This window comes from Ustilago hordei (assembly GCF_900519145.1).
Source record: "Ustilago hordei strain Uho2 genome assembly, contig: UHO2_contig_17, whole genome shotgun sequence".
In the NCBI taxonomy this organism is placed as follows: domain Eukaryota; kingdom Fungi; phylum Basidiomycota; class Ustilaginomycetes; order Ustilaginales; family Ustilaginaceae; genus Ustilago; species Ustilago hordei.
In genome coordinates this window covers 70,068-91,574 of record NW_024545291.1, presented here as the reverse complement: position 1 = coordinate 91,574, position 21,507 = coordinate 70,068, and the positions used below count along the sequence as shown (strand labels likewise).

Below are 21,507 nucleotides of genomic sequence, written 5' to 3'. Positions count from 1 at the left end.
TGTGAGGGCGAGTAAACGGATTCGAGCGGGTCCACACTCCAAGGTGCAACCGGAAGCTTCGTGTAGAGACCGGCAATCGAGTGCCGGTTCGGTGTGTATGGTGGTGAAATTCGGCATCGGCTGTGCTGTAGTTGCCGAGACCTGCGGATGGCTTGCTTCCCCGCATCCTCGAAGCACAAGCCATCATTCCAGCTCCCAACGTCCTCATCGTTCTCATTGCAACCGACCAACACCCTATCTCATCAACTCGATCTTCCAAGTCGAAAGCAAGCTGGATACTGTAACATGCCGGTTTGCGCCCTTCACCTTGTGCAGCTGCACAATGCATCTTCAACCGGTGTTGATGCTTTCCTACACAAGCTCTTCAATGCTTCTAATGCAGACTTCACCGTTGTAACCGTCAGCAAAGTTCAAGCGCCCATCATCCGACCCACTCTCGTCGACCACAGTATCCTCAACAACACTCCCTGGACTCTTCTTCTTGTCGTCACCGGAGCTCATTCACACATCATCCCAAGCAACCTCATGTCCTCCTTCTCAACCCACTATTCAGTCATCTCGGGCATCCCATCCAGAATCATCAACAATTACACTTCCATCTCTGAAAACCTCCGCAAGGAAGCACCACAAACACCTCTACTCGAAATCAAACTTGACTCGAGCAACGACGTTATCCCTCCTTCCAAGCTTTCCTCTTCACCCACATTGACGCGAGAAGACGGTCAAGATCTCAGCCTATCCCCTGCTCTACTTGGCTTAGCTAAGCGCTTGAATCATCAAGTAAAGCACCATGGGCCGGTGTCAATGCTGAACCTGCTTCATTTTCATACGGATGCTCGAGCGGTAGAGTCTTACCATGAGTATGGGAGACGCTTTGCTAGTGTTGCTGGCAAGCGAGGAGGCAATGCCAAACTTGTAGGAGTGGTGATTAGTCCCTTGAAAGAAGGGCAGAAAGATTCGCGAGGTAGAGCGGATACACAGAAGCAAGATTGGTGGAACGAGTGCACGCTAGTGCACTATCCCAGTATCAATCACTTTATTGATATGTCCGTGGATGAAGAGTATCAGTTTATCAACAAAGAGTACCGGTTGAAGGCGATTAAGGATACTGCATTGATTTGTACCGTTGAGGTTGATCTCACTCCTTATCGCACCAAGGGTTCGAAGTTGTAGCATATCCGCACGGATCGTAAGTATAGGATGCTGATGCTTGGTATTGCGATGTGAATGAGAATGTGTCTATGCTGAGGTGTTCGTTTCTATTGCCTGCTGCTGTTCTTTTTGCACCCGCCTTCTAGCTAAACCCTTCAACGCCCACGAAACGTTCTCGTACACTACGAACGTCACACATGTCCCTGGCAAGATCCTGACCAAATTTGGCACCAGGCCCTTATAGAAAGCCCTCAAACCCTCCTGTGTATATGTCAACCTGATACACGTGCTAATATTGGGATAGATATGCGACGTTGCATGGTTCTGAATCCTCGACCGAACCACTTGGTACGGATAGGTCAACAGAATAGCAGCTACTTTCGAAACACCCGACATGATGACGTACTCTGCGTTGGAGAGCTTGATCATCGATGTGTCCATTGGTGCATCCGAAGCAGAACGTGCGAGTTTGCGTGAAGCAATGGTCGTTCGCCACTTTTTGAGCTCTTCATAGGTCATAAACTGTATAGCACCATTCGAGACGCCGAACAAGGCCAAACCGGCACCTTTGTACAGCCCTCGGACGCCTTCGGTGCGGTAGATGGAGACCAAACCATGCCACAACCCGCGGTATACTTCTGGTGGAGGCCCTCCTGCGCCTGTTGCTGCTGTCGTTGCGAGTGAACGCGGAGTGGTGAACATTCGAGTTTTGACCACCCAAATCGGGTTCGTCATGAGTGCGGTGATTGCTCCACTTTCTGATGCAGCGAGGAGATGTTGTCCGGCAGAAAGCTTCTTCGGTTCACCTGTTATTGGGTCTTGATTGCTATCGCTTGCTGACATGCGTTCTTTGATCATGGTGTACCACAAAAAGTACAGTCCCCACGAAGCCGAGTTTCCAGCAACATTTGGACTGAGACCTCGATACAGCCCCTTCCAGCCATCAGCTTTGACAATGTCGCTAAGAGTGCCGATCATGTCGTTTCCGATTCTGCCACCCATAGCGTAGTACTTCCAGCCATGACGAGCGGATGTGTTGCGAAGAGTGCCAGCAGTGGAGGAAGCAACATCTACAGCTCGAGCTTTGCCTTTGATGTCAGCGATGGATGTGGATGCAGCATCAGAGGCTAATGCGGCAGCTCGTTGTCGGAAACTGAGCGGACGTGGTTTGGAAGTGTCGACTTGGTATTTGGTCTTAATGAGATCGAGAGGGTTCATGCAAATAGTGGCTACTGCGCCTGCTGCAATGCCTCCAAATGCATGGTCGAGCGCTGGTGTGGGGAAGAATGATAGAGTCGAGTTGAGGACAGCGGAGGTAGAGGCAACGGCTTGGGAAGCCCCTTCACCATCGCCTGCGCTGTTTGCCACATCGGTGCTGCCTGCTCTGGTTTGTGTTATGTCGGCGCCGAAGGAAGCGGCGAGCTTGGACCGTGATGGGCCAGCTTCAGCATTCTTTGTATTCGACATGCTTGGGATGATCCTAAGGGCAAGCTAGGACAAGCTGCAGAAGGTGATGACGAGGAAGTAGGATCCTATGGCGCCTTGTTCATCTCGTCAGGCGTCCGTGGCTCGAGTCGAAGGAACCAATTGAAATGTGTTGGTCGAACAACTTTCGTAGAGAGACGGCGGAGAATGATTGTTGAGTGAGTTGCTGGTGTTGCGAAGGAGAGGGTCTTGTGGCAAGACTGATGGACAAACCAGTGTTGAAAGTGTGCGAGCGCGAGTCAGAAAGCCATGTGGAGACGTTGATGTGGTTTTAGCTGAGCGTTACGCTGTCGAAAACGTCGAAATCTTGCGAAGAAAACTCAAAAATCACCAGCTTCGGCTTTGCCGCACTCCATCATTTCCACAGCAATACTTTGTTAGCAGACACAGATGCTAACATTTTGGCCAAAAATATTTGGATTCGGACTCAGCTCACAAGAAGAGAGAGAGAAAGGCACACACCATGATCAGGATCGACGTTTCACAGAAGGACATGCTTCTCATCGATACCGCTCTCGAACCACTGCATCTCCTAGCCCATCAGCTATACCATTCAGCATCACAGCCGACATCATCGCAGCTGTTGCTCTAGCTTATCTCGACACTTACAAATCCCAGTCTGCCAGTAGGCGAAACGATCACTTCTAGCCAGCCGATCCTCGAGCTAGGCACACACCAATTCTATCGACATGCCTTCTTCGAATCTCCTCTCACATACCTTGGCTCGACGAGCAGGCGAGACAGAATCATCTTCACTCTTGCCACTCTGGATCATCCTTGGTGTAGGTGTAGCTCTTGCTATTGGTTGGTTTGCACTCTCTTCGTGTCTCGGTGACAACGCTCGGGAAGCATTAGGGGAGCGTATTCGAGGCATCTTCTCAAAAAGTGATCGCAGTAGCGGAAACAACCCTTATAGCGGAGGTGCTGGTGGCAGTCGCAGCGCATATGGAAGAATGCGAGATGATGAAGCTGAAGCGTTCGACGCCAATGCTGCAGAACACGATCTATACGATGACATTGACCTGCCCAACCAGCCACATAATCAGCACTCGGCCTATCCTCCAACAAGTGGCGCAGACACTGGCGTATCCAAGTATAATGACGTCGAGGACGATATCTACGTTCGACGTCCATGATGGGCATTCAGCAAAGATACCAGAAACAGTAACGGAGCGATAGCGCCCAGGCTGAGTGTTGGTCTGTTCGGAAGCGACCCTTCCTTCTCGATTCGCTCGCATTAAAAACATTCACCCTCTTCTTCCGACATATCACTCTCGAGCTATCTTCCATGCAGAGTCTCGACTTCGATACGCTCTTAAGGCGATGCTAGCGCAAACTGAGGACTTGCAGGCTCGAGCAAGGCATCGATGATGCCAATATCAGTCACACCTCCACCTCAGCGTATGCAGCCGAGCGTTGCCTTGGCGATTCAAATTTTCACACTGACTCAACTGGAAGCCTAAATTTCAGCATAGCACGCCGCGCCTTTGACTAATCTCGACTGGACCCTGCACCGAATGTAACTCAATCTTCCAGGCATAAGGCATCATGACGAGGGGATTGAGCTTCAAGCAACACTTTAGTGATTCAGCCAGCTCGTCATTTTCGCAGTGCAGGCGGGTTGTCTGTCAGCCTGTTTCCGTCATGACGAGTCTCAGTCGATGTCCTGACGGACAAGAAGCGCCACCGTCCGAAGCGGTCGCCCTGCGTATATATTCACAAGCTCTCCGCTGGATGATTGCTTACTTTCTCCCTTACACTATCTATCCAATTGTCAATAATCCCATCAGAACTCACATCTCTACTTGCAACCATGTCGTTCACTTCAGCACCAGCCGATCGCACCGCGGCCGACTACCTGTCGCCAGCCAAGATGTTCGACCTGAGCGGCAAAGTTGCTCTCGTCACCGGAGGAGGTACAGGTATCGGACTCATGCAGGCACGGGGCTTGCGAGCAGCAGGTGCCAAGGTGTACATCGTAGGAAGGAGGGGTGAAGTTTTGCAGCAGACCGCCAAGGTACACGGTTCCGACGATCGTCCATTGATCCCGCTCAGTGCCGACGTCTCGACCAAGGAAGGCTGTATCTCGCTCGCCGAAGAGTTCAGCAAGCACGAAGAAAAGCTCGATGTGCTCATCTCGAACGCAGGTCAGGTGGGACCACAGAACGAAGGCTCGACCACTGCCGATGCATCGGGCAAGTCGCACCCTGAACATCGGGAGGAGCGTCTCTCGGCTCAAGACTTTGCCAAGAAGGGTCTCGAAGACAACTCGCCTGACGACTGGGACAAGTTGTTCCGTGTCAATGTCTACGCAACCTATTTCTTGAGCCTTGCCTTTTTGCCTCTGCTTCAGAAGGGTACCGAAGCATGCAAGGCCTGGTCTTCTACCATTATCACCACCGGAAGTATCTCGGGTCTCGCGAAGCAATCGCAGAAGCATGTCTCTTACAACGCCTCGAAGGCAGCAGTCCACCACGTTACTGAAATGCTCGCTTTCGAAGTCGGCGCTATCACCACAGCCAAGATTCGCATCAACGCTGTTGCGCCAGGCACTTTTGTATCGCAGATGACGGCGAGTGACAAGGATGACGAGACCAACGTGTCGAGTTTGAAGGGCACCATGGACAAGCTGTCGCTTCCTGCAGGACGTCCAGGACGAGAGGAGGATATGGTTCAGACCACGCAGTGGTTGGCTAGCTGCCAGTACCTGAACGGTCAAATCATTTGTGTTGACGGCGGTTATACTTTGACTGAGCCTTGATCAGAAGTATGGCCAATGCAATTTGACTCTCATCTCGTCTGCAAAGCGTCTTGGTCTGATGACTCAGTGACTCTGCTTTTTGTCAGGACAAGATGAGGTGATGGAGGTGCCGACAGCCAAAGTACGATCCTTGGAGTCGCAATGTGACATTTTGGCGGAAGAGCACAGACGAGAGGAGACGAGAGGAGACGAGAGGATGCGATGAGCTGCTGACCATGGCCGTCACCGCACGGACCTGCTGAGTTGGCCTCCTCTCTGAAGTCGGGTTAAGTCAAAGCGCCAGAGCAGCTGAGCTCTGGCCTGTTGCTCAGGGTCCATTCTGCCGCGTGCTTTGACAGCGCCAAGCTTGACACGCGACTTTTGGCCACGGGTTGAGCAAAACTCAGCCTCTTGAGTTGTCTGCATCTTGCTCTCGATAGACACACACTGCTCCACCTACGTTGCCCAGTCGAAGCTGAAAGATGTGCACGCTGAGGGTTGTCATCTTACTGCTGCCGCACTGAGCGCGACGAAGCTGCAGAGCCATCACACCGTTACTCTCAACCGAATCTCTTGGTCCTTTTTGCTCAATCACATGCAAGCATCGGACCAGTGCCCGAACGCTGAGGGGCGCAAAGGCCTTTGCCAAAGTAAGCAGGTCCACCTGGAGTGTATGCGTGGGAACGATGCATTCGGAGATGGCTGCTGCTGCCGCCACGCCACTCATCAGGTCAACACAGCCAATCAGTCACTCTCGATAAAGATGCGCAGCAACACAAACTCTCCGAAAGCTTATCCTCCCTTCTTTCGCCTTTCTCATGGCACTCTCTCTCGTCGGCATCGCTCCGATAGGATGCCAAGGAAACTCAAAGCATTCTCCAAGCCAAGCGCGGCATTGATCTTCTCCTCTTCCTTCCCGTGCTGCGGCGGCGGCAGGATATCTCAGGCATCAAGCTCATATTGGAAGGACGTTCCGAGCAACCGATCCCTCTTCTTCATCCAAGCAGCCCTCTTTGCGCCGGTCTCCCTTCTATAACGCCCACTTGCTCACTCCTTTGTCTCCACCACTTGGCTATCTTTGTCGTCTCGGCGCAACGTCTCTGCATACGCTGACAGCCGCCAACGTCGACTTCATTTGACCACGGTCCAATTTCCAGCTCTAGCTCCCTGCTGGACACCTGAACAAGGTTTGACTCTGCAAATACGACCTCGACACGCTTTTCGCTGGTTGACCAGCCAACATCTCATTCTTTCTCTGCCTTTGTCGAAACGCGTCGTTCCCACTCAAGCCGATTCAACTCTCAACTCGAACGCACAAAGGCCGGCGAATCGGAAAAGTTCGGATGCCAACCAACCCACGCTCGTCACTTTGGGCTCGCTTCTCTTCTTTCTCGACCGACTACCGTCGTTTTCCAAAGCCGATCCATCCACAGAGACGAGATCTCTCTCCTGAGCGACTGTTTATAGCTCGTAAGAATACACTTCTTCTCTCGGTGATAGGCAAGCACCTCGATTTGTCTGGCATAATCAGCAGCTGCCTTTTCTCGACGGGTGGGACGCATTCATCCTAGTTTGATCCATCGACTTAGCCACTTCTCATCTCTGCGAGAAACCCTGCTTCACAGTCCAGAGAGAAGCGCGATTCAGCAGCCACAAGGAGTGCCCCTCGACGGAGCAGAGGGCCCGCAGTGCTCTCCAGGACAAGGGCAGTCCAAGCCATACCTCCAACCAACCATCTGACGCAATCGCAGCTGGCATCAGCTTTCCAATATTCCAGTCCAGTCGGCACAGCGACATAATGGAGCCTGTCGCCACGCATCCTTCTGGCATGGCCGAGCCAACAGCGTACGATCCCACCTCCTTTGCATCCAGCTCAAGAGCAGGTCCCCTCTTCGGCAAGTGTATTGCAGTGGCTTCCGCCCAAGGTCCTAGCAAGCCTCCTCTACTGCAAGAACAAAGTGAAGAGAAAAACCCTCAGCCTAGTCGACAGCAAGAGACTCTGGCTGCCTCAGCCTCGCAATCTGAAAATAGCCAAGAGGCCACATCAGCAGTGCCGGGACTCGACGAGATCCCTGAGCTCGCATCCATGAAAGCAGTCCCAGAAGTTCGACAAGCGTTCGGAGCGCCAGCTGAGCAAGCAAAGTATCCGGCTGAGCTAGGCAACTTCCCTCCAGCTGTTCTTTCTGGATTGAGCACCCAACATCCTTCGCCAGAGATTCCGCCAGGAGCAGTAAGCGAGGACTTCACTCAACAACAGTCTCAGAAGTCGCCAGACATCAACCAGCAGGCTTCCACCGACGAGATTGCAGAATCCGCCTCACCTGCATCATCGTCAGCTGACGCACCGGGCTCAGAATACGATGACTTTGAAGGTTTCGACGTGGCATCTCACACCGCACCGCTCCAAGAACCTCAGCAAGAGCGCTCGCTAACACCTTATCCAGAGACCCAGAGGGTATCGGGTATGGCTGAGCCTCACGCGCCACCCAACCGCAAGATCTCGGAAGCTCAATCTTTCTCAGAACAGCCTGGGGTGACTCAAAAGGACGGCGAGACCCTACCAACTGCAGAGATCAAGCAAGCTGTAGTGACCACCGAAGAACAATATCAATTTTCGGCAGATACTGAGAAGCAGATATCAGGCGCAGCCGAGAATGTGGAGAAGCAACAGAGTGAATTCGAGAAGGAGCAGCAAGAGCCTCTTCAAACCGAGAACGATGAACGCGATTCAAGCGAGGCCGTGGCCGAGGATCAGGGACAACCTGCAGAGCTCCAGTCCCAAATCAGCGAAGAGCAGCAAGTGGTACAGCTGCTGCCAGCAGCAATCGAGATGAACGAGAAGGTGGCCGAGTCCGACAAGGTAGCGCAAGTGGTCAAGGGAAAACCGGAAGACCAGGCTGGCCAGGACGTTGGCATCGCTGAGGAGGATGCCGCGGAGAAGCATGTCGCTGAGGATGACGGTGCGGAGGATAATGCTGCAGAAGGTAGTTCCAACGTCAGTCTTCCCCCGCGAGCGCCAGTAGCCTCTTCAATGGAAGCTCCAGCGCCAGCCGAATCGGTAGCAGGCGAGGAGAATTCGGACGAAGTCACACAGCAAATTGACATCGATCAGAGTCGGTGTAACGAAGGCTGGACTCTCAAGATATCGGCACTTTTGGACCAGGTCGAATCTCAGTCAGAGCCAATTCAAAATGAGAGGATAACCGTCACGGAAGGCATGGCTACGGAGAACAGCGAGCCTCCTGCTGCGTATCAGAGAGAGCCAGTTTCTGTGGAGGACGAGAAAGATGCATCTTCACTACCGCCCAATACCCTGACCCGTCCTGCGGAAGAGGAGGCAGGAGCATCACCAAAGCGACAGAAGTTCAGCGAGGAGGATGTTGCACTTGCAGAAGAGACTCGCCTTGTTGAGCCGGAAGCCGCGGCCCTACCTGTGCCACCGGAAACGCAGCTGGCACCTGAAGTGTCTCAACCAGGAAGCGCACCAAAGACAAAAGCGCCAGCAAATAAAGCAGCCGCCAAGCCCAAGCCAGCTTCAAAAGCGAAAGCCCTTCCGAAGCCAAAAGCACCTCCAAAGCTGAAGGAGCCCAAGGCGAAAGGCAAGAAAGCATCCGGACAGCCCGAAGTTGCGATTGCCGAGGCAACGGAGAATCCTCAGCCGGCGGTGCAGCTTCCTCCAGCGGTGCAACTCCCTCTGCCAATGACGGATCCCAGCCTCGAGCGAATTGCAGCTTCTGAGGCTGAAGCCGTTGAGCCGAAGCCGAAAAAGGCACGCAGAGCTCCTGCACGTCCGCGCAAAAAAGCAGCAAGCGTCGACAGTGCTCTACAAGAGGCTCCGCAAACGGCACCGCCGCCTCAGTCTCACGCCGAAATCCTTGACCCCCGTCTGACAGAAGCGCCTTCGGCGCCAGCAGCTGATCAGCCCGCCCACCCAGAGACTGCATCAACGGAGCCAGCATCGAAAGGCAAGAGTAAAGCAGCAGCCAAGCCTCGAGCACCTAGCAAGGCGAAAGCCAAAGCAAAGGCGGCGGCGGAGTCTTCCTTACCTGCCGAAGCTATTGTAGCTGCGTCTGCTGAGCCCGTCACAAAGCCAAAGCCTGCAGCTAAGCGTGCGGCGGCAAAGAAGGCAAAGGGTCCTGTCGCCAAGATGCTTCCTGCTCAGGAGGAAGACGCTGTCTCGGAGCTCGAGTTGGAGCCGCCGCAGAATCCTAAGGTTCTCGCAACTTCTCCCAGACACATAGAGGCTGCACAAGGAGGCGCAATGATCTCTGTCGAAAAAATGTCTCGAACCTCAGTGCAAGGAGAATACGAGCACTCGATTTTTTTGCAAGCCGACGAATCAATGACAGATGAGCAGCACCACCAGCAGCAGCGTTTCTTCCGTCCCCCTCCGCCACTTCCGGGCGAGAGCGGCCATCACAGCGGCGACTACACTAGCTCCAACATTTTCACCTCGATGCCTCCGCCTTTGTATCCAGCTCAGGCATACTATCCGACCCGTGCGCAACTCGTACAGCAGCAGCAGCACGATCGTGGCTTGAGCTCGCTCTCGAACGTGGCTTCGCTGCTGGACTCGGAAACGCATTGGTCCGAATCCTCCGTTGCGAGACCTGGCTCGGCCTTGTCAGAGTATGAAGGCGCAAACGAACCGACAAGCCCGACCACGATGACCAATACGGCCGGCAGTGTTGCGGGAGATGCGGCATCGGACACAACCTCGCTTTCCCAAGACCATTCGCTCGGCATGATTGAGCTCGATCCTCGCATCTATCCACCCGGGTGGCGTCTGCCGTACTTTGATCTTATGGATCCCGATCAGTTGATGACATCGATGCGAGAGCGAACAGTGTGGACATTCTGGGACTGCTACTTGCCTCTCGGTTGCAGGGATCAGGACATGGTACTGCAATCCAATGATGGCGTTGCATTCCCTTGCGCTGCATGGAATCCTTGCCTCTTCTCGAAGCTTCTCAACCGAGTCATCTCCAACCCAAGTCGTGGTATTCGCCAGATCATGCAACGTGGAGCCGAAGGGAATCGCAAGATGCTTGGCTACAACCCATTGCCATGCGTGGTCATTGACGAGAATTGGCACGCCACCAATCTGCTTCTCTCGTTCCTTCATCCGATACCGAATATGTTCCTTCCCGACGTCGCTACTTGTCGGGTGGTGCTGGACGTTGGCATGAAGTACGGCGTCGATCGAGCTATCAACATGGCGACGCAGCGTTTGAATCAGCTGGATGAAGAAGACCGGGTGAAGAAGGGGAAGGGGAAGGCGAGAAGTACTGAAGAGGAGATCGCAGCTGATTTGGCGGAGCGTGCTGCTGAGGCGGCTTCACAGCGATAAGAATGCTACTTACGATACTTGGTCAACAAGCGACTCACACAAACCCATGCCACCCTTCGGAGGCATCATCACACATCCGCATGTCCCCAAGTTGAAAAGTCAATGACATTTCCGTTTGCTTCACAGTCTATCGTCGGCGAGTCTATTGGCTGTCTAGGAGTTCTGCACGACACTTGTCAAAATGTTGCTGAGGATCCTGGGAATGTCTTTGGTCTCCCTCGCAACGTGCGTTTGGGTCGGGAGCTGCTTGGCCAGGTGCAAAGCCTCACTACCCTTGTCGATAAAGATGAGTGAGGTCTTGACCTGCGGGTCCAGCCTTAGCAATTGAGCCAGACGCTGATGGGTAATACCGTACCTCGACAAGTTGGCGTCGGAGAGAACGATAACGAAGTAGTCGTCCATGGGAGAAGTCGAAGGGTCTTCCTCCACGATCGGTGCGTTGAGACCGGTTGCTGTGGTGTTATCCACCTTTGCCTGTGCCGTAGCATGCGGGTCGGTGGGAAGGGGTCTCTTGACCTGTCTAATCGACTTCTCAATGCACTTGAGAGTGTTATCACCCGAATCACAGTACTGTGTATGACTAACCACCGCCCTTAGGATGCGATACATATCTCCATCCGTCTTTGGCATCCTACCCACCTCCACAAGTGGAATCATATCTTCATCACCACTATGTCCGACCATATCAACTGCAAACCTCTCCGCTCCGTCCTCCACCCTCGAAAAGGCCTGCATTACCATCAGTGCAACCTCCAACTCTCGCTCTAAACGACCGTCAAATTGCATGTGGTACATACTAGCGGAGAGATCTAGTACGACTCGAATCCTTTTTGGTTTTACCTGAGGCGCTCCCGGGTCAGGAGGCATCTTTGCACGACGTTTGAATATTCCTCGTTCACCAGCAAGACCTTCGGAAAGACGACGTTCGTCTAGTTCACCTTCTTGTTGTCGGGTCAGCCAGGAACGTTCGTATCGGTTGGCTTTGAGATCGTTCAGCACGTTGGAGAGATGTTGGACTTGGGATGCCACTTTCTGCTTCATTTCGTGCAAGTTGACTGCTTCGTGAGGTTGCATGCCGTTCTCATGAAGTTCTTTTTCGAGGGCCGCGCGAGCCATCTCTCGAGCTTGCTTCTTGAGGTGTTCGGGTACGTCCTTCTTCAGCTCTTTGGAAATCTGGTGGATCTTGTGACCCGAGTATTGGCGACCGTAACCTCCACGACCGCCGAGACCCATCGTATCGCGTCCTCCTGTGCCACCTTTCCAGGTATTACCACCGACGTGGGCTTCGTTGCTGGTATCAACTTTCCCTTCCTTCGGTTTGCTCAGGTGGGTTGCACGACCGGCTTTCTTGGGATCATACTCTTCCTGACCCGGATGGAAATCGGGCTTCAACCCATCTTTACCCTCCTTCTCCGCTTTTCGGATTCGCTCAAGATCCTGCTCCCTTAGAACCTCCAACGAGAGCTGTTCCACAGGCAAGTTGCGCTTTCGTAGCGCCTCAACCACCCATCGAATACTCTCCGGTCGATGCAGGTCGAAAGAAAGAGTGTTGAGCAGTACAGAAGAGAGCGGTTCCTCGGGATACTTCTGCATGTGCGCCACGAGATGCAACAGTTCTCGGAGAGAGTAAGGGTGGTTGATCAGTCCAGCTTCGAAGCCGGCGCGGAGGTCGTGGAATGCAAGATCGAGACGACGGAGAAGGTCGACGTCGACGTTGGGAGCCGCTGCTTTCAAGAGGCGCACTTCGGATTCGATGTCGGGGTTGGCGACTGCGTAACAGGAGAAACCTTCGCCGATGACTTCGATAAAGTTGTTGCCAAAGAAGGGCCAACCGGGTCGGTTGGAGAGCAGTACGAGGCGGAAGTCAGGGTGGACCAAGATATCGCCACTGTCAGTGGCAGTGGAGGGCTGGTGTCGACGCTCGCCAATCTTGGCTGGGCGGATACGTCTTCCGTCAGGTAAGCTGAGCTCTCCTCGCTCAGCAAGAGACTTGAATACAGCAGAGACGGCGGTTGAACACTTATCCGCTTCGTCCACCACCAGGATCCTCCCAAGCTTTACAGCTCGGACAAGAGGCGAGTCGTAGTAGTGAATCTGACCTTTCTCCAAAGCGATCTGCTGAAGCAGGCCTGCAACGGTAGAATCGCGATTCATCTGAATGTACTCCCTTGGTCGACCAAGCAGCTCGAGGGTACGATCAATGATCTTGTTCTTACCCGTACCCTGCGATCCCATCAACAAGAGATGCTCGTTGAGCAAGACAAGATCCTCAGCGAATGAACGGATCAAGCTCGACTGCTGGGCGTTGTTGTAGAAGCTTCCGCCAAGATCAGGTATGAGCGTCTTGCCTTCCGGGTCGAGTTTGTTTGCGTCGTAACGAGGGATCGATCGGATGGGATACTCGCGGTCTGATCCGTCGGAGGCAGCGAAGTCGAGTGTTCCTGCTCCTTCGCCGTTGGTAGGCTCAACGATCTGCGGATCACCGATCCAAAGACGAGGTACGAACTGGAAAGCGCCCTCCGTACCTGGTTTGAAGATTCCACATTCCGTCAGTAGGTTAGCGATGACTTCGCGGACAGTGATGGGGAGGAAGTCAACGAGCAAGCTTCTCCAAATGAGGCCGTGAAGATCACAGTCTTCCTGCCAAGTAGCCAATCGTGCGGCCATACGGATGACTTGACGCGTACCGAGTCTTCGAGATTTGGCGAGGCCGAGGTTAGGATCGGCACTGAGAGAACGGTATTTGTTGACGAACTGGAAGAGATGCTTCATGTCAGAAGTTGGCTCAGTGAGCCCAACACGAGTGAGAACGATGTGTCGCTCCTCGTCTTCGTCCATTGCTCGAGTGCTGCAGACGGCGAAGAGTGTGCTTGCTTCTTCGTCTAACCATCCAGTGGCTTTTGATGCGGTAGCGACGACCCGGAACGTCGGTTTGATGGGAACAATCTCTCCCGTACCAATGCTTGGGCCAGCTGGTGTGACCGCTGTCTGCTCACCCTCAGCCTCAGCCTCGGTCATTCGCGCACCATTCCAAAGCTCCAACTCCCGGTCTTGCAACAGACGAGAAAGACTGCCAAGCGTAGGCCCCAGCACATCAACACCAGCAAGATGAATCAACTTGCCTTGCATAGCACCACGCACCAGCGGAGCAGGCTCCCACGTTGTGCTTCCATCCTTCGATGTCGATCTGCGCATCAACAGCTCTCCTCCACCTAGGTCTTTCCACAGCCAGACAGACTCGAATGCATATCCGAGCGTTTCTGCCATCAAGCCGATACAGGTAGTCGTTGAGGATGAGGGTTGGTGTGCAGCGGCTGCGAGCGGATCGGAAGTTGAGGCTGCACCAGGCTTGTCAGGCCCTGGAGCTTTGTTTGCGGGAACAAGGCAGATGTCCCTACCGAGCACGTGGAGTTGGAGTAGACGGCTGTAGATGGAAAGAACTCGAGGTGTGACAATGAGCTGCTGGCCCAAGAAAGTAGCGTCGTCAAGTCGCGGGACAGGTGCAAGGTCAAGAGGACCACAGGAAGCTTCGATCGTGATACTAGGTGCAGAACCTGCGACGTGGGCGAAAGTGATCTTGGCGCTAGTGGGCGAGACTCGTTCGATGTTGTCTACGAGGTAGCCCATGAACCCTGTGGCGGATAGCGTGGGCTGGTCGGTGCCCTCGCCCATCTGATCATGAACCTGGAGTTGCGAGAGGAGCGAGTCGAGGGCCTTTCGCTTTTCTTGGTCGAGGCCGAAGACTTGTGGGTACGCAGAGCTGAGGAGGGCGAGTGTGGATGCGCTCGTTTCAGCATCCTTTGTCTCCTCAGGCGAATCGCGCGGCCACTTGGGCAGGATGGGGTCGTTCTCATCAAATTCGAGGTCGGGTAGCGACTTGGCTGGAGGAAAGGTGCTGACGATATCGGTGAGAAGTGGCAGAGCGGTAGTGGGCAGGTTGGGAAGCTTGGATGTGGGCGGGATGACGTCGTTCCCTTGGGCTAGGGTGGTGTGGTAGCGAAGGAGGGCTGCCCATTGACTCCATCGTGAACGAAGCTGCTGTGCGTCCTCAGAGAGGTTTTCAGGAAGAGGCACGGTAGACTGGACAGAGCCTTCGATCCATCGTGCCTGGAAACGAGATCGGAAAGGAGGATCCAGGGGATAGCCGCGGTACGGGGGAACAGGTACACCGGTAGCAATGACACGGAAGTTGGGATGCACTGGGATGAAGCGGCTTGATTGGCCCTGCTTCAAGCTGCCTTCTTCCTGTCGGAAAGCTTCTAGCTTCTCAGCAGGGATGAGATGTCTACCGTCAGCAAGGTTCTGTTCGCGATTCTCGAGGATGTTGTTGATGATAGGCGTGACACCTCGCTCGGCCTTTTCGACGCCTTCGAGAATGAGTAAGTGTCCGTTCTTCATCGCACGGATGACGGGGCCATCTTCGAAAACGAGGTTGCCGCCGGCGGAGAGACTTCGAGTCTGCAAAAGCTCGGCCTCACCTACATCGCGGTGGAAAGAAACGTATTCGAACGGAAGCTGGATAAGCGAGGCGAAAGTGAGACTTAGACGGCGAGCGTATGGACCAGGTGGAGAGAGGAGGAAGACATCTTGACCAAGCTGCCACTTCTTTGCGAGAAACTCGAGATGCTCGAGCACGATCGCGTCATCGAGGTTCAGCAGAAGGCGGTTGGAAGGAAGACGTTGAGGCAGTTTAGGGCGGAAAACGGGGATGATGACGTTGGGTCCGAGCGTGAAGGTGCCGAGCTTCTCTCGATCGTCGTTGAAGGCGGAGTCGTTCAATGGCCTTGGTGATTCAGCTTTCGAGGATGTGGTGATAGGCGCAACACGCTGAACGTGACGACCGATGGCATCGATCCTTCGCTTGCCTGCGGCCAAAGAGTTGGAGTCGTCCGTCATGACTGCAGAAGAGCCTTGGCTGTTCAACGGACCTCCAGCAGAGCTAGTCGATAGGGTGAGCGGCGGGCGATGAAGGAGATGGAAAGGGCGAAAAGATGAGAAGAAGCCAGATGCTCGAATTGGCGACCAACGGCGCATCGAAGTCGAGCTTCTATTTTGCGACGCTCGATGGTGTAGCCGGGTGAGCTAATCGAATGCCGGCTTCTATCCTACGATCGTCCGATGCTGGTGTGGGCCAGTCAGAGGAAGAGATGGTCTATGCGGCAGTCAAGAGGTTCGGAGACGCTTTCTACGAATCAATCAGTGCGCCACTGTCGTACAATGCAGCGCCCAAATCAACCGATATGCGAGGGGTTGAGGGAGTTGTGGATGATCCGGTCGAAGAATGTGATGTAGCTGGGGCTGGGAAGTGAAATACGGGAGTCGACTGTCCACACTGAGCGATTGGAAGACTTGCCCGCTGTGTGTTACTCTGCCACAACAGTGTCACGGTCACCCCCACGCAACGGCAATCAAATTCGAGGCAAAATGAGCCGGTTTACGATAGCCGGCTTGCCGAGTCCACAATCACGCAAGGTCTTCGCGCTTGCTTTACTGACAGCAACAAGCTGCATACACCGCATACCACGTTCATTCTGCCGCCCATCTAGGAGAACAGCACTGGTCTAGATAGCAAATGAAATCTCTGACGAAGAAGACAATTGTGAGGCTTGTGGAAAAAGAGCAAAAAGTGAGTCCGGACAGCCGGAATCGAACCGGCGACCTATGGTGTTTTTCCGTTTATGCCGGATTAGGGTTTCCAATTACAAACCATCGCTACTTCCAACTGAGCTATGTCCGGGTAGGAGAAGTCTAAACTCTGCCATTGCTACCGCCTTTTTGCATATATATATATATATGAAAGTACACAAACACATTTACTGTAAGTAGTGATAGAGGAGCAGGCAGCACAGTTCCAATATCAGTAACACATCAACGCTAAGCAGATGAATGTGCTATTGGATGACACGATCATTGTGCAATCTCCTCGTCTGCTTAGAATTTTGACTGATGTAATAGAATGCGGATTGGTAGATGTGACAACACGAGCAAAGGAGCATGTCTACTGTTGAGTTTCAAGACAGATGCATGAGGTTGCTTGGACAACTGGAAGGAATGTTCACAACGCCAAAGTTGTCTGTGGCTTGCGATGTTGTTGCATTACAAGATGTTGCAAGGGCCTGTTTTTGCCTCCTTTGTAGTCGCGCATGGACTTTCTGTCGCAGTCTACGATTCTCTATCTCTAGGCCGGCCATGAGTTGAGTGAGATGATCCTCCACTTTCACCGTTTCACCATCATCTCCCGAACTAATCGAAAATTTGGACTCATTTGCCATGCCCCTGCTATCGAAGGCTGAGATAGGCTGACCTGTCCTCCATGCCTGGTTCACAGCAGTATGCGTGTGTAGTGACGCAGTGGAAGCTCTGCGGTCGGCCTGCAACATCGTCGGATGTGGTGGGACTTGAACACTGCGCCGACGATCCAAAGTCACTGGTCGATTTGAGTGAGTTTGTTGTGGTGAAGACAGACCTATGAACTGCGAGAGGCTGTTTGCGAAGCCAACTGTGGGTACCACAGTGCTCGAATTCGAGCGTCCCGTCGCCTCCATTGGCACGGACAGGCTGATCCATACCTTCGCAGCGGTCAATCGATGACGACCAGCTTCGGCGACGTTTGAAGATGTAGTGCGCAGTACGGGCTGCACTGCAGCTGTCACTTGTTTCCCTTCCATTTTGAGATTGACTGTTTGAGCGAGGCCTACAACTGCGGCTTGCGCGACAACGTGGAGGAGCGGTGTGAGTCTGGGGAAGTCTACTAGGTTCTGTCCTAGCGAGGGAATGCTTGAGGCTGGCCCGAGAATTTTAGTGATCTGCTCTTTGTGAGAATGTTGATGAGGAGACGTTCGCTCGTTGTTGAACTGTGGCTGTATCGGGCAAGTAATTCGAAGGATTAGACCGTACCTTGAAACTAGCAATCGCAGCTCGGCAGTATCTGCTGCCATTCTTCGATTCATTGTCTGAGACAGAGCCGGCTGCGACGAGAACACATCTTGTCGTGCGCGCAAGCTCGGCAGCACGGGCTGGGACGAGACAGTCGCCAAAGCAGGTATTGACATTGGCCTGACCTTGACGATCACGGAGGCTTTTTCCAATTGTTTGAGATGTGATATTGATGCCACAGTGACTTCAACCAAATCAGTGCGGCCGGACTTGTTCCTCCGCCTTAGCACAAGCTCCTTCTTGCAAAGCTTTCTGAGCTTCATAGCTGTGGTGCGATCGGCGGACTGCTCTGAGAGCTCGTGCAGTTGACGTCGAGCTATCAGCACTTCGCGACAGGCTTGCTGCCACCAACGTACTGTTTGCTCGTCGGCAAGGAAGTTGGATAAAGTGGTCTGAGGCTCCGAGTAGGTGTGCGAAACGATCTCACTCTGTTGGAGGAAGTCGGCGACACTGCCCGACCAAACAATGCCGTCTATGTGATTCAATATGAAGATTGCTGCTGAGCTTGCGGCACGTGGAGAGGCCAGTATTCGCTTCACCTCGACTTCTTTCGAACAGGCAAACTTCAAGGCGGTGGACGTGGATGTTTGCGCTTGCACCTTGACGTCTACGGTCTGTTGTACATTCGTTGCTTCAAGATCGACAGCTTCCGGGAGAGGATGCGGTAGGCCCAGTAGTCCTCCCAGTCGACCACTGTGCGCCTCAGTCAATGAGCGCTTGTAGTCGATGACTTGCTGATTGGCCGCAGACCCGATGATGTGTGGGAACGAGGCGCAAGAAGGTGGGAATGCGCTCGTAGTCGCCAGCATGTCGTCTAGCGACTTTGACATTGCTGCCAAGCCGTCTGCATCCTGAGCACAAGTTTGCTGCATGCTCGGTAAAAGAAGACCGAGTGAATTGATCTCGCTTGCGTGGGCCTGATCCCCTGATGGAAGCATCGTTGGTGGCCAAAAGCTCGAGCGATCTACAAAATTGGGAGAGGCCTCGGCCGTATATATGCTCGCTTGCTGCAGAGGAGATGTGGAGAACGGAAGGCCTGTGCTATTGGAAAGCATGTCTTGTTGCAGCGGTATAGAGGTTTGCATTGTAGCTTGCAAGTTCGGATCGTTCGGAGCGTTCGGACTGCCCTCGACGGTCAAAGGGACTTTGACAGGATCGCAGTCGGTTTGCGGTGTACCGTAATGCGGCAGAACACAGTCCGGAAGGATTGGCTGCCGCGTAGCACTCCAGCTGACATCGAGATTGGTGCTTTGTCGAGGCAAGGTTGACGGATCTATCGGTGCTGATTCGGCTTCAAGAATCCCGTGTCTTTGCGTGTATGACGCTGTCGGAGCCTGGAAAGGATGCTGAACTAGGGGTTGAGTAGGGCAAGCGGCTTCAGATGATACGAGCGGGGGCTTGATCGTCGCTGCCTGATACAAGTGTTGCCGATGTGTCGGCACGTTGACAGGCGACGGTGTCAACACCGACCTCAGTGCTGTCGGAGGTAGTAACAATGCCATTTGGCCCCGGGAGTTGATCTCTGTGGACGAGGATATTGAATTTGTAGCGTTGGTCTCCGAAGAAGAGCTGAGGAAGCCTAAAGCTGCAATCGGACTGCGAGGCTCTGTGAAGAACTTTGTGTTAGGACATGGCTGATGGGAAAATGCCTGGCTAGGGTCCATCAGGTGGGCTGTTATCTATCATCAAGATAGCCGTTTTGCGCCATCTGAAGTATACGGACGTGTGTTACGGAACAGATCTATGACTTGTTTGATGTGAGTATAAGCAAACTGTCGCCGGCAGGGAAGCTTGATGTGAGCCGGTCCAGCCTGTCCACGTTGCCTTTGTGACGTGACCAAGAAAACTTAGAGGAAACAATGAGCGACGAGTAGGGAGGTGTAACAGGCGGCGGGAAGAAGCAGGAGCGTGATCAGGAACCAGAGTAGCGGCGGTCCAAGGGCCGGAAGCCAAGCAGGTTTTATAACCTTGTCCACGTGAGAGAAGAGTGTCAAGCGTATGCGTGATGAGCAGACTTGGTAAGGCGAAGCGGAAAGTGCCCTCGGCAAGTCGAGGAAATCCGCATCTCTTGCACAGCGGAACAGGCCCGGCGTTAGGGGCCTTATAGCCGTTCATGACACTCGCAGCTGGGACCTGGTACAGAGCGACACAGCGGGCACAGATATGAGGCCGCGCCAGACTAGTTTATCCTGTGCATTAGAAGCTGGACCCTCTCGTGGTCAATTGAGAAAGGGATGCCCCGGAATAACGAACGCCAAGCGAAATCGCGCAGCATAACGATGCCGCCAGTGTGAGTGTGGATTGGTTGAACCCTATCACAGCTTGTTTGCCGGTCTCGGGAGCTGAATCAGGAAACTGGTAGCTTCAGGATGAAGAACAAGACGTCATCTTTCATGAGCCAGAGATTAGGCATAAGGTTGTTGTCACCTTCAGCGCACTTACTTCAGCGACGAGCGGGCAGCTACCGTCGAGTAATTTCTAGCCCATTCGACAATCTCAGCGCGAACCGTGTTCAGGGTTAAGGCATTGAAGCTCTTGTCATCGACCGAGCATCAACTCGCCGTTGCTCACAGTGAGGGTTTCAGCTTCCGCGTATCACAGTTGTTTGATACTACTGCAAAGCACTTTTCAATACCCTGAGGTGGGCCACTGGAGCCCTGCTCAGAGAGGACGTTGGTCTCTGTACTCCTGATACACCAGAGCGGATTCGATAGCCAGGTCGCTTTCCAAATGATCATTCTCAACGAACGATAGAGGGTCTCAGACTCTTGGAGGCCTTCCTTCTTGGTACATACCCTGTGGCGATGGCATTTTCTTGTCTGTTTCTCAGCTTGAGGCGAAGCGACATGCATCGGCAAGTGAGACAGGTCTTTCTAGACATTCTCACATGTCCAGCCGAAAGGTGCGAAACGGGAGGGCCAGATTTGACCGAGCAATCTCCTTAGAGCCTTAGGACCGACGGAAATTTCGCTACGCCAAAGTAATGCGAGGAAGTTAACCACTGATTTTGCATGGGACCATCTCCAGTATCATCCAACAGATACAAGATCTTGGTTAGGTTCAATCAGATGACGCACTGTTTAGCAGATGCAGATTGTCTTGTAGCCTCGCCGCCTGTGCCACAACATCTGTTGTGGTTAGAAGCGCAAAGCTTTCTTATTTCGAGCTTGTTTCCTTGCCCGGTCAATCGGTATCAAGGCTGTGACAAACAGGCCGTCCCCCCTGAAGCCTGCTTGAACAGATGACGTTGAAGATCGGAGGGCTCAGGCAATCACGTTGGAACAAGGTCCACGACTTCAGAGTTCCGAGTGGGGAACGAAGAGACTGGTAGCTGCACTCGGAAGCTGATTGAAGCTGACTCCTCTGTTATCGTGGGGGGGTTTGGCTGAACCTTACCAGCAAAGACGGTAGATGCAATAAGTCTCCGCGTTCGGTTGTCATAATTCAGACGCACAAGCTCTGCACCATGTCGACGATAGTTTGCTGAGATGAGGCCAGATTGCTACCTCATTCGAACGAGCGACAGTCGGTCAATTTCTCGGTATCTTGAAAAGGCCAAGAAGCTTTCTATCTTATCTGCAAGCGAGACTTCAAAATCGTTGATCGAGTTCCGACCTTGATGAATGGAGCAAGGAGAGAGACCAACAGATCAACTATTCTCTCACATGCCTCTCATGTTAGTGCCAATATGCGTGCTATGACTCAGATATTCCATAGTGACGCAGCATGATTCCCCATCACATGGCACAGGCAGTCTTCGGGACTGGACCAGATGCAATGCTCCGAACTCGGCTAGAGTTGCGTTGCTGTCTCTAAAAGGAAGCGAGCTACACAAGCCTCAAAC

The 21,507-nt window shown here is 53.3% G+C and overlaps 7 protein-coding genes and 1 non-coding gene across 8 annotated transcripts; 4 read left to right on the top strand and 4 right to left on the bottom strand.

The window, feature by feature from the left end:
* Window positions 1-285: 285 nt before the first annotated feature.
* On the top strand, window positions 286-1,173 carry UHO2_06106 (uncharacterized protein; the record flags this gene model as incomplete). The annotated part of the gene is made up of 1 exon (XM_041560329.1): window positions 286-1,173. One exon carries the CDS (start codon window positions 286-288, stop codon window positions 1,171-1,173), a length of 888 nt encoding a protein of 295 aa, XP_041416263.1.
* A 66-nt stretch (window positions 1,174-1,239) lies between these two features.
* On the bottom strand, window positions 1,240-2,619 carry UHO2_06105 (uncharacterized protein; the record flags this gene model as incomplete). Its single annotated transcript, XM_041560328.1, has 1 exon — window positions 1,240-2,619. The coding sequence occupies one exon, from the start codon at window positions 2,617-2,619 to the stop codon at window positions 1,240-1,242; it is 1,380 nt and encodes a 459-aa protein (XP_041416262.1).
* Window positions 2,620-3,326: 707 nt separating this feature from the next.
* Window positions 3,327-3,773, top strand: UHO2_06104 (uncharacterized protein; the record flags this gene model as incomplete). Its single annotated transcript, XM_041560327.1, has 1 exon — window positions 3,327-3,773. One exon carries the CDS (start codon window positions 3,327-3,329, stop codon window positions 3,771-3,773), a length of 447 nt encoding a protein of 148 aa, XP_041416261.1.
* A 677-nt stretch (window positions 3,774-4,450) lies between these two features.
* Window positions 4,451-5,398, top strand: UHO2_06103 (uncharacterized protein; the record flags this gene model as incomplete). The annotated part of the gene is made up of 1 exon (XM_041560326.1): window positions 4,451-5,398. One exon carries the CDS (start codon window positions 4,451-4,453, stop codon window positions 5,396-5,398), a length of 948 nt encoding a protein of 315 aa, XP_041416260.1.
* A 1,777-nt stretch (window positions 5,399-7,175) lies between these two features.
* UHO2_06102 (uncharacterized protein) lies at window positions 7,176-10,727 on the top strand (the record flags this gene model as incomplete). Its single annotated transcript, XM_041560325.1, has 1 exon — window positions 7,176-10,727. The coding sequence occupies one exon, from the start codon at window positions 7,176-7,178 to the stop codon at window positions 10,725-10,727; it is 3,552 nt and encodes a 1,183-aa protein (XP_041416259.1).
* A 153-nt stretch (window positions 10,728-10,880) lies between these two features.
* On the bottom strand, window positions 10,881-15,623 carry UHO2_06101 (uncharacterized protein; the record flags this gene model as incomplete). The annotated part of the gene is made up of 1 exon (XM_041560324.1): window positions 10,881-15,623. One exon carries the CDS (start codon window positions 15,621-15,623, stop codon window positions 10,881-10,883), a length of 4,743 nt encoding a protein of 1,580 aa, XP_041416258.1.
* Window positions 15,624-16,358: 735 nt separating this feature from the next.
* Window positions 16,359-16,464, bottom strand: tRNA-Tyr(GTA). Its single transcript has one exon. It is a non-coding gene; the product is annotated as a tRNA-Tyr (tRNA).
* A 274-nt stretch (window positions 16,465-16,738) lies between these two features.
* Window positions 16,739-19,165, bottom strand: UHO2_06100 (uncharacterized protein; the record flags this gene model as incomplete). The annotated part of the gene is made up of 1 exon (XM_041560323.1): window positions 16,739-19,165. One exon carries the CDS (start codon window positions 19,163-19,165, stop codon window positions 16,739-16,741), a length of 2,427 nt encoding a protein of 808 aa, XP_041416257.1.
* Between the last annotated feature and the right edge of the window lie 2,342 nt (window positions 19,166-21,507).